We start from the raw sequence: 13,840 nt of genomic DNA, 5'->3' as shown, positions 1-13,840 counted from the left end.
AACCTCACGCACGCCGAAGCTCGGCCTTCAACATCCCCGACCCCCAGTACTGCATCTGGCCCACAGCGGAGGCACCAAACGCGGCGTGAGATTAAGCAGAAGGAGGGTAAGCGTGAGGGTATCCGGCTAGGCTAGCCAGCTTTCCCCACAATAAACTGGATTACATTCGATTACAGCTGTTGTGTCTTTGTTTGCGCTGTGTAACGTTACTCAATGCGCGTCAATGACGCTATTCATATGATTGGAACATATCTAGAAATAATGCTTTAATCAACACTTACTAACTCGTTCATCTCGCTGTAATGGTACATTGCATGTGTTACAAAGTTGGTAGAATAATGATGAAGAGGACTCGGTGTGACTGGGACTCGTGTTTATTCAGAACTCTCAGATACAAACACAATAAACTCGCGCTGACTGACAGCGCTCTCATAACTCAGTAGTTACTATAAATAACTTTGTTAGCAATCGCTTCGTCTCCGTGATGTCCGGTTCGCGAACGAATCATTCTTTTGAATCGGTTCTTTTTAGTGTACCGAACCAGTTCACCAAATCGGACTGAATCGTTCTAAACGGTTCGCGTCTCGAGTCAGCGCTGATCCATAATTTACTAAAGTTACTAACTTTCTGACATGAGTGACAGCCCCTCCGACTAGAAATAAACTAATAACCTGAAGTATATGCTGTAACTACAACAGTTCACCCTGAACTGAGACATGCTGAGAGAACTGATGTGAAGTGAACACAGGTCCATCCGTCTCTCTGGCAGACTCGTGCCTGCTCGTGCCTCGTTAAACCACGCCCCCTCCGCTCATTTAAAATGCAAAGATTTCAGCCAATCACAACAGTGGGCGTTTTTACTGAAGTCTCACAGCAGACACGCCTCTTGAAGCAGGGCATTCAGCCACAGGGCAAACAGCAGTATAGAAAAAATGCCTTTTATTTCTAAATTAGGAAATTTTATGATGTAAAAATCATACTAATAATATAAGAACACCTCAGGAAACACTATAAAATAATAGAAAAATGCCATGCCATGGGACCTTTAAATCAAATAATGTTTAGTGCAACGAAAAAAAAACTAAGAAGGTGCTTTTTAAATCAAATTAAGTCAATGTAATTAAGGTAAAATAAAAGGTAACACTTTAGAATAATGGTCATTAGTTAACATTAGTTAATGTATTAACTAACATGAACTAACCATGAGCAGTACATTTGTTACTGTATTAATAAACTGGTTCGTTAGTTCAAGTGTTGGACAGATCAGTTGTTCTAACCAGTCGTTAAAATGATTCGGTTCAAATGAGTCATTGTTTCGCGAATCGGACATTAGCAGACGCGCTGTGTGTGCAGATGAAGCTGAGCTGAACAAACGCTCACTATCTGCGCTTGTGCAGGGCGCGGAGAGGTAGGCTCGCGCAGGAAAGCGGCTCTTCCTCAGTTCTCCAGTTTCCGTTTGTAACACACTAGTGACATGTTCGCGAATGATTGCAATATAGGCGTATGTGCACGCGGGCGCACTTCCGGATAAATCGGCAGAAAAATACAAAGAAAACCGGCCAGTCGCCGATCGCGCGCTAGAAGCAAAAACCGGCCGGTTCCGGTTTTTGGCCGGTCAACCGGTGCATCCCTATTATAAAGTTAAGCACTGTTTTACTTTTACTTTTATCCAGTATCCATTTTAAAAACTATCGGTCGATTAATCGGTTATCGGCAAGTGCGGTCCAACCTAGTTATCGGTATCGGTAAAATCCACCTCTACCTTTAACTTCATCAACCCTGTCCTATGGGTCCTATGAGTGTAAGTCAATGATGAAAACTGTTATTTTTAGTTGAACTATTTCTTTAAATAGAGTTTTCTATAGTTCAGATGTGCCTCTAGTTGAAGAAACACTCTTAAATGTATTGATTTTTGAATTTCATTCTTTAAAATGAGTAATGAAGATCGCGAGAGTCATAAAATGAATGGTTTTCAGGGGTATGACCGCAGACGTGGGTGGGGGAGTGAGGGGTAATTTTAACTATGAGCAAGAGCCTTAGAGAGAGAGAGAGAGAGAGAGGCTGCGCCGTACGGGTGAGCGGCGGGATCCGTTAGCTGGGCTTTTCTTTGCGTTCGGAGATCTTGGCTCGCAGCCCAACTGGTGTTTTTGTAATCAAGGCATGATCTGGGACTCCATGCGCTTCTTCCCCGAGCCGCGTCGGCTGCCTGCCGTTTGGAAGGATCCCAGATTTCCCTGCTGACATGAACAGAGCTGTGAGTGCCACTGCTTCTCTTCCCCCCCACTCACTCTTTTGTGCACATCTTTGCTCTTCCCTGGACCCTGCTTGTTTCTTTTCCAGCAGTCTGGATGAGGATGGTGTGCTGCAACTAACGTGAGCTTGTCTGAAGAACGAGGCCTCGGTTTGGGCACAGGAGCGTCCGTCGGCTTATAGTTAGAGCTGCTGTGTTGGGCTATTTGACATGTGATCTGTACAGATGAGTGGGAAGCGCAGGAAGCGGCCGCTGGAATGTTCCCTGTCCTTTTGCAGCATTGATGATTCATGTTGGCTCGTATTGCACTGGATTTTCCTGTGTGTTTGTACCTCCGCGAGGTTTGTTTTCGTCCCCTGACAACCGAAGTCACTGTGAGTTTCCTTGTGCACTTGCCATTGCGATCTGTGATTTCTTTATTGGAATCAATGAACTTTTAACATCCATGGAATCTTTCCGGTTCTTTATAATGGAAAAAAAGGTTCTTTAGATTATTAAAGTGACCTGGATCATTGGGGTACCAAAAATAGTTCTTCTATTTCATTGCTGTAAACAAACCCTTATGGAAACTTTTTTTTTAAAGTGTGTAATAATCACTTCAAATGTTCTTTTACCTTTGTGCTGTGTTGAAAACCCTATAACACTTGTGATGTTCTCGGTCAAAAATGACCAGCCTGCAAAATAATAGCTTATAAATCTCTCGTCACCAAATATTGGATTCAATCTCTTTGTCAGCTTGTTTTCTTTCAATTAGATCACAGGCCTCATTGATCTGAGGATAAAGTTTGTGTGTGTGTGTGTGTGTGTGTGTGTGTGTGTGTGTGTGTGTGTGTGTGTGTGTGTGTGTGTGTGTGTGCACAGGTCGGAGGCCTTTGTTTTTGCAAGCACACATGTGCCAGGGCTCGAAATTGACTTTTTACTTGGTAGCACTGTTGAGTTATTGTGTGTGTGTGTGTGTGTGTGTGTGTGTGTGTGTGTGTGTGTGTGTGTGTGTGTGTGTGTGTATCCACACATGCACAGGTCGGAGGCCTTTGTTTTTGCAAGCACACATGAACATATGTCAGGGCTCGAAATTAACTTTTTACTTTTTACTTGGTAGCACTGTTGAGTTATAGTGTGCGTGTGTGTGTGTGTGTGTGTGTGTGTGTGTGTGTGTGTGTGTGTGAGAGAGAAAGAGAGAGTGTGTGTCATGTGCTAGTAAATCGGTCATTCAATTGACAGAATAAAAAAAAGTAGCTTGTCCGGAAAAAATTTGATTTTTGTGTTATAAATATAATTTATCCTGAAGCAATATTCTCAGTTATTTAAATCTGCATATTTGTGATTTACCCAGAGGGCATTTTTTCGCCAATATTATTAAATGTATGCTGCTGTTTCATCTTTCATTTTAAATTGTATTCATAAATTAAATTAGAATAAGACACTGTAGGGCTGTTGGCAATACAATTTACACTGAAAAATTACAATTGCATTGAAGAAATGTTATGAGATTGTTTTAAATATATTTTGCATTTACAAATAAGAAGAAAAATTGGAAAGAATGATGCTATTAAAACATGAAACTAAATCGCCAGTAGGTGGCGCAATGACCATCTTAATGATTGAGTCATTCGTTCAAATGACTGATTCATTCAAGAATGCGGCAGCTGTTAATGAATGAGTCATTGAATCTTTGACTCAACTGATTCGTTCAAAATCCACCATCAATTGCCACTTACACTAAATGAGAAATCAGAATCATTCTGGCATTTTTGGTGATTCCTTAGTTATTTTTTTGTTAGTGATGTTTTAATCAGGCTACTTGTTCGGTCGGGCAAGTAAAATTCTCTTTCACTTTCTCCTTCTTAAAAATCCTCCTCTCTTCAGCTCTTTAAATGTTGCACACTAGTCAGCTCCCTGTCACTTGACAACGGAGTGCAGTGAACGGTAGTGATTGACAGCTAATATTAACCAACCTAAAGTCTGCTTTAAGGTTAATGAGAGCGTGAAAATAAAGTTGAATTGGTTATGTGATAGAACAGTAGATCGGTTACTGTATAAGCTCACAGCACATACTGTGCAGTAACTAGCGAACGTTTTGTAGAGAAAGGAAAACCGGTTGCATCTCAACAAATATTTGCACTCGCACAAATGCTCCCAAATATTTTTGAGGTCGCACAGATCAAATTTCGGGCGCATATGCGACCAAAATGCTCGCAATTTCGAGCCTTGTATGTGAACATGCTCCTGAACACTAAATGTCTCTAAAATTTTCGACTCCCCCATTCATTTTCAATGGGCGGTCAATTTTGACCAATATCAGCTCGGATAAATGAGGCCTACGATCAACCAGTTTCAAAAATAAATACAAAACCTGTCCTAATTTAAAGAAAATAAGTTGGCAAAAAGATTGAATCCAATATTTGGTGATGAAGTAGCGTAACGAGAGATTTATAAGCTATTTTTTGGTTGACCGGGAGTGTGACTTTGTGCCATTTTGTACAAAATAAAAGCATTTAAAAACAAATTTCCTGGTTGAACATTAAAGGAACACGCCGACTTTTTGGGACTTTAGCTTATTCACCATATCCCCCAGAGTTAGATAAGTCCATACTTCCCATTCTCATCTCCGTGCGTGTCATAACTCTGTCTGACACACTCACTGCTAGCCTAGCTTAGCACAAAGACTGGAGGCAAATGGCTCCAGCTAGCCGACTGCTCAGTAAGTGACAAAATAAGCCAACATTTTTGCAGCAGGCGCAATGATATTACGCAGAGCCTGAAAATAGTCCCCAGAGCTCACTGTGTAAGCAGGCTGTCATGTTGGTTATGTTGATGAAAGTTAGTCTATTTTCAGGCGCTGTGTAATATCATTGCCAGGGCTCTACATAGCGACCATTTTGGGCGCATTTGCGCCTGAAAATTGCTGCGTGCGACTGCGAAAAAATATTTAGGCGCACCGGTGCGAGTGACCCGATCGCTTCTCATGAATAGATGTATAATACAATCGGAATAAAAACTACAAACACTGACTGACTGAGCAACTGTTACGTTTCGTGCTGCAATCAACTGCTTTTCATGCCTTCTGTGACTGTCAGCGGAGTGTGCGACGGACTACACTTCACAGATTAAAAGGTGAAACCACGGTCTATGGATGAAACGGGTGTGACGCGGACATGCGCTTACCAGACTCCTCGCGCTGATGTTTCTTTGCAGCCAAACTTAACTAGAAATACCACATTTGGATTATCATAAACAAGGTCGGAAATTAACAGGGGCTTGGGGCAAAAATGCCACCAAAAAATGAATTAATAAAACATAATTTAAAAACGCTCCTGTATGAGTTCTTGATTTAATCTTTATCAGCTGCAGTCCATAACATTTATTGTGCTTAAATGACTAGATGCATATGAGTGAGCACATCATGAATCCATTTTCCAAACCGTGTTTTTATCTTACCCTGAATCACTACGGTACACATATAATAATAAGTGTTTATATTCTGACTATTCCAGTTCGGGTCGCAGCGCTGCGGAGGAGCACAGTCCCTATGTGACTCGCCATAGACATAAATAGAGAGAAGTAGATCCGGCTGCAGTGTTCTTCCGCGAGATGCACGCAGTTCTGTTTAAGCGCCAGAGCGCCAAAAGTTACGGACAGCTATTGCTCCGAGTATTGGCATGATTGCAAATGTGATACTGATCTTGTACAAAAGTCCAATAGACAAGTTGATATTAAGTAACAACGTTTTAGCCACAATACTGTTTATTTCGTGAAAATCAAAACAACACCAGTTGCGCATCTCCAAGCGGTTCGATCGAATGAATCTGCGTTTGAACGACTGAATCAATGACTCCCACATAGACTTGACGCGCCACCTACTGGCTGTTTTATTTTCATATTTATACTTTGCATGGACTATTTATTTAAAATATATATATTTTAACTAAGTTTAAGTTTAACTTGTACATAGCCTATTTCTAGATTCAAAAACTTATATTTAAAACATTTATACAACATTATTTACCCATGAGCTGCATGTAAATGTATCTAAACACAATTTCATATAGAGCTTCTGTGCCACTTCTACTTTTGATGCTGATTTAATTTGATTGGTAACAGTCTGGTTGTGTCTTATTGCTCTAAATGAATTTATTGTTTAAATTAACATTTAAAAAAAAAAAAACTTTTCTATTTTAAATGAAGAAATTGACAAAAGATGATGCATACATTTAATAAGATTCGAAAACATTGCTCTTATAATGGTAAAAATGCCCCTGGACATTAATTTAAAGGGACAAAGATCATCCTGTAATGGGAAAGTTATAATTGGAATACATGTTATTGATCAGAAAGTGCTCCTAAATTTTTGACTGTGCTCCTATTTTTTTTTAATTAGGAGCACAAGTGCTCCTCCAGAAAAATGTTAGCCTAGAGCCCTGATTGCGCCGCTGCACTCATGGGACGGCTCAAATATCATTGATTATTACGCAGGACTGAGAGAATAGTTCCTATCCTTTTCGGTCTAGAAAATCGCAACTTTTAATTTCCCGTCGGTCTTAGTGCACGATGTAACTATACACATCACAACATGTAAATAGGAAAATGTTGGCGTTATTTTGTCTCTTATTGAGCAGTCGGCTAGCTGGAGCCATTTGCCTCCAGTCTTTGTGCTAAGCTAGGCTAGCGGTGGGTGCGTCAGACAGAGTTATGGCACGCACGGAGATGAGAATGGGATGTATGGATTTATCTAACTCTGGGGGATATGGTGAATAAGCTAAAGTCCCAAAAAGTCGGCATGTTCCTTTAAATCACACTAGTGTGATAAAAAAATAAAAAAAATATGTAAAATTGACAAAATTATCCACAAATAAAACAAATGTCCCTCAAAAGCTGAGGTACATACGCTCATATAAGTAAGGCCTACGATCAATCAGTTCCAAAAATAAATACAAAACCTGACCTAATTCAAAGAAAATAAGATGACAAAAAGATTGAATCCAATATTTGGTGATAATGTAGCATAATGAGAGATTTATATGCTATTTTTTTGTAGGCTGTTCATTTTTGACCGGGAACAATGTGGGGGAAAAACCCCACAAAAAATTACAAAGAGTATCTCAAAATATTTTGAGAAGTTGTTAGACTCTGGGTGAGTAAAGTCAGTCAATTTTAGTTAACTAATTATTAACTAGCATTTTCGTGTAAGGGAAAATCCAATAAGGGTTAAAGGCACCATTCACCCAAATATGAGTTCATTTAATACCATGTGATTTGCTTTCTTACGGCAAACACAAAAGATATACAAATGTTCCAATTGATGCATTTATACTGCATTTTTGGTGTAGAAACAATTTTCTCTTGGGCATTGCTAGTAAATTTCACAAATGATTACAAAGAAATGCCAAGTAAAGTTGAATTTTGAAGTAGAAACACTGAAATACAGTAGCATTTTCTTGTAAAAAAAGTGTCTTGCACTATATATTTCAAGCCTTCTGAAGTCAAATGATGCTTTGTGAGATGAACAGACTAAAATTTAAGTAATTATTCACTGAAAATTCAAAATTCACTGAAAACAGTTGCATGATGTTTAGCAATTTCAGAGACCAATCAAATGGCTTCATGATGGTGCTTATATGGTGCTTCTGTCATTTTTGGAGCTTTTCTATAAAAATCACCATCCACTTCCACTATAGTTTTGGTCCACTGAAAAAAAGAAAGCCCAGTAGGGTTTGAAACCGCACGAGGGAGCAAATTATGAATGGATGTTTATTTATTGGTCTGCACCCTTAATATAAAGTGGTTTCAGCCACATTTGAATTGTTAGTCTGCATGTTTTTCCCACAGAGAGCCGGCATAATACGCTTACTAATGTGTGCTTCGAGAAACAGGAATGCTGGGAATCTTAACAAAGTTAAGATGTTTGGTCCCATCAGTAGCAGAAGTTATTCTGCTGATATTAACCAATCACAATCCTCCATGCGGAATTTAAAAAACGTCACATCAACGTTTAATGGTATTTTCCATGAATGCATCAGCAATGGTCAATGCATTGAATCAGTATATCTCATATATCCAGGGCTCTGGACTAACTTTCTGTTTTACTAGGGGAACACCTTAAATCAACCTGCAACGCAGTTATTCACATTTTCCCCCATTTTGACTGTATTATTAACAAATGCCTTGATAATAAATGATCGTACAGAATGTCTTTTTTATTTTTAAATAAGTGTGAGTTTTTATCTTTAAACTTTTAGTTGTATAAATTGGGACAATCTTTGAAGGATGAACAAATAATGTTTTGGTCATCACATTAAAAATAGCATTTTAATATGATAATATTAGAGTTTTGAAGTGCTGGAAAATGATGTGTGGTACTTGCAACAATACCATGGTTACATTTATTGTTACTACATTAAATCCATGGTGAATGTTGCTGATTTGTGGACCTTTTATAACATTGTCCTAATATTGTGTTGGTCCCCCTTTTGAGTGGCCATTTGAGCACACCTTCAGACCCCTGAGGTGTGGTATCTGGCACCAAGATGTTAGCAGCAGATTCTTTAAGTCCTGTAAGTTGCGAGGTGGGGCCTCCATGGATCGGACTTGTTTGTTCGGCACATCCCACAGATGCTCGATTGGATTGAGATCTGGGGAATTTGGAGGCCAAGTCAACACCTCAAACTCGTTGTTGTGCTCCTCAAACCATTCCTGAAGCATTTGTGCTTTGTGGCAGGCGTCAAAGTAACATCCACATGGATGGAGGACCCAAGGTTTCCCAGCAGAACATTGCCCAAAGCATCACACTGCCATCTAGCCATCACAATCTGGCCCAAACTCGATCAAATCCTTACGCTTGCCCATTTCTCCTGCTTCTAACACATCAACTCTGAGGACAAAATGTTCACTTGCTGCCTAATATATCCCACCCACTAACAGGTGCCATGATTTTGGTTTTAATAATGTATTAGTAAATGTATAAATCAACATTAAGATTAATAAATACTGTAGAAGTTGTTCATTACTAGTTGGTGTAACAATGTATAGATATATCATATGGTTGCAATTGTTCATGAGATCACACATTATAAGGCGTGCATTAAAAATGCTTTTCTGGGTTTGTTTAGTTGAGCTCAGTGGGCAATTTCAGCTTGACCCTCAGTTATAAGAGCTGTAAAGAGACTAAATTGTCCTTTTGGTGATGTGCTGCTCATGTAAATCCTGTGGATGAACTAACTATGACATCCCTAGTTTGAACAAACACCGCTGGCATCGCAGGATATTATTCAGTCTTTGATTAGAGGATCAGATCTGCCCGTGGGTTTGCAGCCGTTTTCCTGTGTTTGAAGGGATAAAAGTGTCTTTCGACCTCAAGGAATCTCGGTTTTGAGCGGCGATCTGACTCTATTCTCTCTCAAATCTCTGCAAGCCTCTTCAGATCCACATTTACTCTGTGTAGGAGTCTGGCTGGCCTGGAGTCAGTCGGGTTATCTCACTGTGAGGCTGCGAGGCGCTCTGGCTTTCAGGCCATGTCTCTAGAAATCCACAAGATATCTTGCCGTTTGATGCCTGATTTTACTGTCGTATATCCAGGGCTTGAAGTGGAAAAAATAAAGTGCCGGTACTCACCAGAGGGGGCGGGGCTTTGTTGGGGGCGTGGTTATGGGGGGATTGTTTAGTCAATAATTCAAGTCCATATTTTAAAGCTCTTTCTAACTTGTACTCAGCCTTAAAACTAACATATAGTTCTTGAAGTTGTTTAACTGTGGCATTTGTTACAATAAGGGTTAGGGCTGCGCAATATATCGAAATTATCGAAATATCGCAAATGTACGTATCGCAATATGCATATCGCGAGGACACGCAATATCTGAATGATTTTAATAGGCTACTTCAACATTGTGAAAAGTGTACGTTTTAGGTTGATGCATATAGCAGAGAATAGACTGAGCACATGACTGTTACTTATGTGACTTGCTTGACGTTAAAAATAGTTATTAAACGCAAACAACTCATTGCAGTCTCGTGCTGTCAGCTGTCTGACACACACCGAAACCGTTCTTTTTTCCGTGTCTTGTTACACACTCGAACTGTCAAAATCAAATATATACACAGTTGTGTCAAAAGTCTTGATGAGTATTCATGTAAACAAAAAGTCGTTTATGCTTTAAGTGAAAGATATCAGTTGGGGAAAGAAAAAGATTTTACACACTTAAAGCAATATCGTATCGCATATCGTATATCGCATTATTTAACAAGGATATCGCATATTTCTTCAATATCACACAGCCCTAATAAGGGTTTATTTACAAAGCACGACCATTGACGGCTCTTCATTACCATGCAGGCCAATGTTGACTTTTTTTTTATCTATAGCATTTGTTATGAAAATAGCAACACAGTTGCTATAACATGCCACAGGTGTAATATACATCTTTAGTGAAAAATCTGTTCCCTTAACTGATTATCTATTATCAATTCTACAATTAGTCAACATTTACCGCAATAACTACAGTACGTGATAAACTCTAGTAAACGTGGTCATCATGAGTTTAAAAAGCTTGCAGGATGATGCTTCCCCTCTCTTCATCAGTCATGTTAGTGGCTGTTTTAGCTCATGTTCGACTTTCTCCGTAGTGTTTTACTACATTCTCAACAGAATTCAAATGGGTCGCACATTTTATCATCAGCGTCGTATAGGAACTTTTTTTTGCTCGTGCAAATCTTTGTTTATACTCTACGCATTCGCACGAGCACCTACAGTGATTTGCGCACCACTTAAACATCTGGGCGTCCGTTATAAAGGCGAGAAGTAGTGGTACGCAAGAAAAGGTGCATGTACGCTTAAGAGTAAAATGTAGACTAGAGGTGCGAGTAAAATGTAGACTAGAGGTGCGAGTACTGCGTACCGGTGAGTACCGCCCCACTTCGAACACTGCGTATAACACTGACATAGTGAATAAGGCGCTGTGCTAAACGTAACACGAGCGTTTTCTCTTCTTCTGTGCAGTGTGTGTGTATTTGACAGTTCGAGTGTGTAACAAGACACGAAAAAAAGAACGGCTTGTGCGCACTTTTCCATGTGTGTGTCAGACAGCCGACAGCACAAGACTGCAAGGAGTTGTTTTTTGCAAGTTATTGCGTTTAATAACTATTTTTAACGTCAAGCAAGTCACATAAGTAAAAGTCATGTGCTCAGTCTATTCTCTGCTATATGCATCAACCTAAAACGTACACTTTTCACAATGTTGAAGTAGCCTATTAAAATCATTCAGATATTGCGTGCTCTTGCGATATGCATATTGCGATATTTCGATAATTTCGATATATTGCGCAGCCCTAAACTGCAGTAGTTAAAACTATAGTCTCACATACTCTGATCTATATAGTGTATAGTCTGAAATATACTTCATAATCAAACTATCATAACAGTGTAATTTGAATGACCTCATCTGATGCAGGTGAATCTCGGATTTGATTAATTACCAAATTCTGTTTTCTGTTTTAAGTTTTAATAGTCAAAATAATCTAAATAATTATGAATTTTATTTAATTTCTGAGAAAATTCTGTGTATTTTGATTGTTCTGGCAATCATTTGACGGCATACAACATCAATTTAATTTATCTCATAATCATATGAAATTGAACAGACTTTTGACAAACAAAGTGCTGCACAAAACGATACATTTTAATAATAATTGTATTATTAGTGTTAGTTTTATTATTATTATTACTTTGAGATGTAGCTTAATTCTACTGTACAACAGTAATATGTTTCCATCCACCTATTTTAATGTGCGTTTTGGGATATTGCATAAAAAAACACTGGATGGAAACACTGGATTTCAGCAACTTAGTTTTATTACTGATTAATGTATTATTTTATTATGATATTCCAATTTTGCGCATAAATTAATTTGACTGGAAACATGGCTAATGAAAAAATGAAGACAACCATAAATATTAGTATTGTAAGTTTACTTTTGTAATGTTAATTATAATAATTTTTCATATATATTGATTTTATATTATAATAATATATTATTTTATTTTATATATATTTATTATTTTATTATTATTATATATTTTATAGCCATATTTAATTATAACCTTTTTTGCAAAAATGTGTAGCCCTCAAACAAGCACAGCAAACCTGGATTATTATTTAATTATCGCATTTTTGAATGCAATATGTATCAGTCGAATCGCTATTCAATTTTTCCCCAAATCATGCAACCCTACCAAAATGTTTGATGAACATTAACCGAGCGCGTCTGGCAAATTCTGTAATGAGAAATATCCTTGCCACCAGTTTTCTGCTCAATATCTGAGGGTTATGGGTGAGTTTTGAGCTCACATGTGAATGTCAGATGTCTTGAAACAGCTGATGGCATGAGGGGTTTTACTGCGCTGAGCTCATGTTGCCGGTCGTAGCAGCTGATGCTAATAATGGCGTGTCCATGTGCACTTAGACGCACAAATGCACACGTGTTAAAGAAACATTAAGACTATAATTGACTGATTATACCTAATCATATGCCATTGTGTTTATATTTCAGTCCTGGACTTTCTCCTGGCTCTCCGGCATTAGACATTTATGTAATATAAACGCAGCCTTATTCCATTAGATTTGCTTTATGTAATTCCAATATTGTTCCTGTTTGAGGGTCTGGGCAAGGAAAATGTGCAAAACTATTATGTTGCTGTTTGTGCAAAAAGATTTTCATTTTCATGCGAGATGCAGTGAATAACAGAAATCCTGCTCAGATTGTTCTGTTTCGCAGATTGTTTGGTTTATTGTGTATGTAATGCTGAGATGTTCATAAACCGTTCTGTGCTCAGAGCCCGACAGAGATGATGATGATGATGGTGAAGAAGGAACACAAGGACGCAGAGCTGGATAAAAAGATTGAGGCCTTACGGAAGAAAAATGAAGCACTTATGAAACGCTACCAGGTGAGGACCTGTTTGAAATGCGCCAAAAAACACACATCTGGTTAAAATTTGTAAACAAAACATTTAGGCTCCCTTTCATACACCCGGCACAATGTGACGCACACACACAAGCCAAATGTTACAAATAAAAGGATTCCTCTCTGGAGAAGCATTCAGTCTTTCCTCCATGTAAATAGTGAATACACCATGGTGCGAGCACAATTGGCTTTTAAAGGGAAAGGGAGATGAGACTCTGATTGGTTTATTGCACGTTACGCCCAAAAGACACCCATGACTCATTAAGAGACGAGGGACGACCCTTTTTGGACCATGAGCCTGGAGTGCAGACCACTTTTTCCTGTCGTTAAACTAGCAAAAGTCGATTCGGACACGCCCTAAGTGCAGCTGCGCCGTGAGCTTCAGACCATGAGCTCAGATCGGTAAAAGAGGGTTAAAGTTAATCATTCATATTTATTTCACTTGTTCATTATGAAATCATAAATCTATGGAAAAAAGGAAAACAATGGCTGATGAAGGTCATGTGAGCGAAAATTTTATTCGCAAGCAATAGCAGTGTGCGGGATACATCTATTTTTGTTAGATTATTATGCTTTGTAAAAATGTGGCCGAAATCACGGTTTATGAATTTTAAACGGTCATTCATTTTAACAGTA

General features: G+C 38.7%; 1 protein-coding gene across 2 annotated transcripts in view; it reads left to right on the top strand.

Annotated features, from left to right (window-relative positions):
- The first annotated feature begins 2,031 nt into the window (after positions 1-2,031).
- ccdc9b (coiled-coil domain containing 9B) overlaps positions 2,032-13,840 on the top strand; it is a 66,435-nt gene continuing 54,626 nt past the window's right edge. Inside the window, exons 1-2 of one of the 2 annotated variants that reach the window (XM_079832869.1) lie at positions 2,032-2,254; positions 13,074-13,187. In XM_079832869.1, coding sequence (XP_079688995.1) covers positions 2,243-2,254; positions 13,074-13,187 — 126 coding nt within the window. In that variant the 5' untranslated portion in view covers positions 2,032-2,242. Of the gene's footprint in view, positions 2,255-2,340; positions 2,626-13,073; positions 13,188-13,840 lie in introns of those variants that run through there. The other variant, XM_079832868.1, reaches the window with a different exon arrangement.

Source organism: Gobio gobio (assembly GCF_949357685.1).
Source record: "Gobio gobio genome assembly, chromosome: 13".
NCBI lineage: Eukaryota > Metazoa > Chordata > Actinopteri > Cypriniformes > Gobionidae > Gobio > Gobio gobio.
The sequence above is the reverse complement of the archived record's forward strand: the minus strand, read 5'-3'. Positions and strand labels throughout refer to the sequence as shown.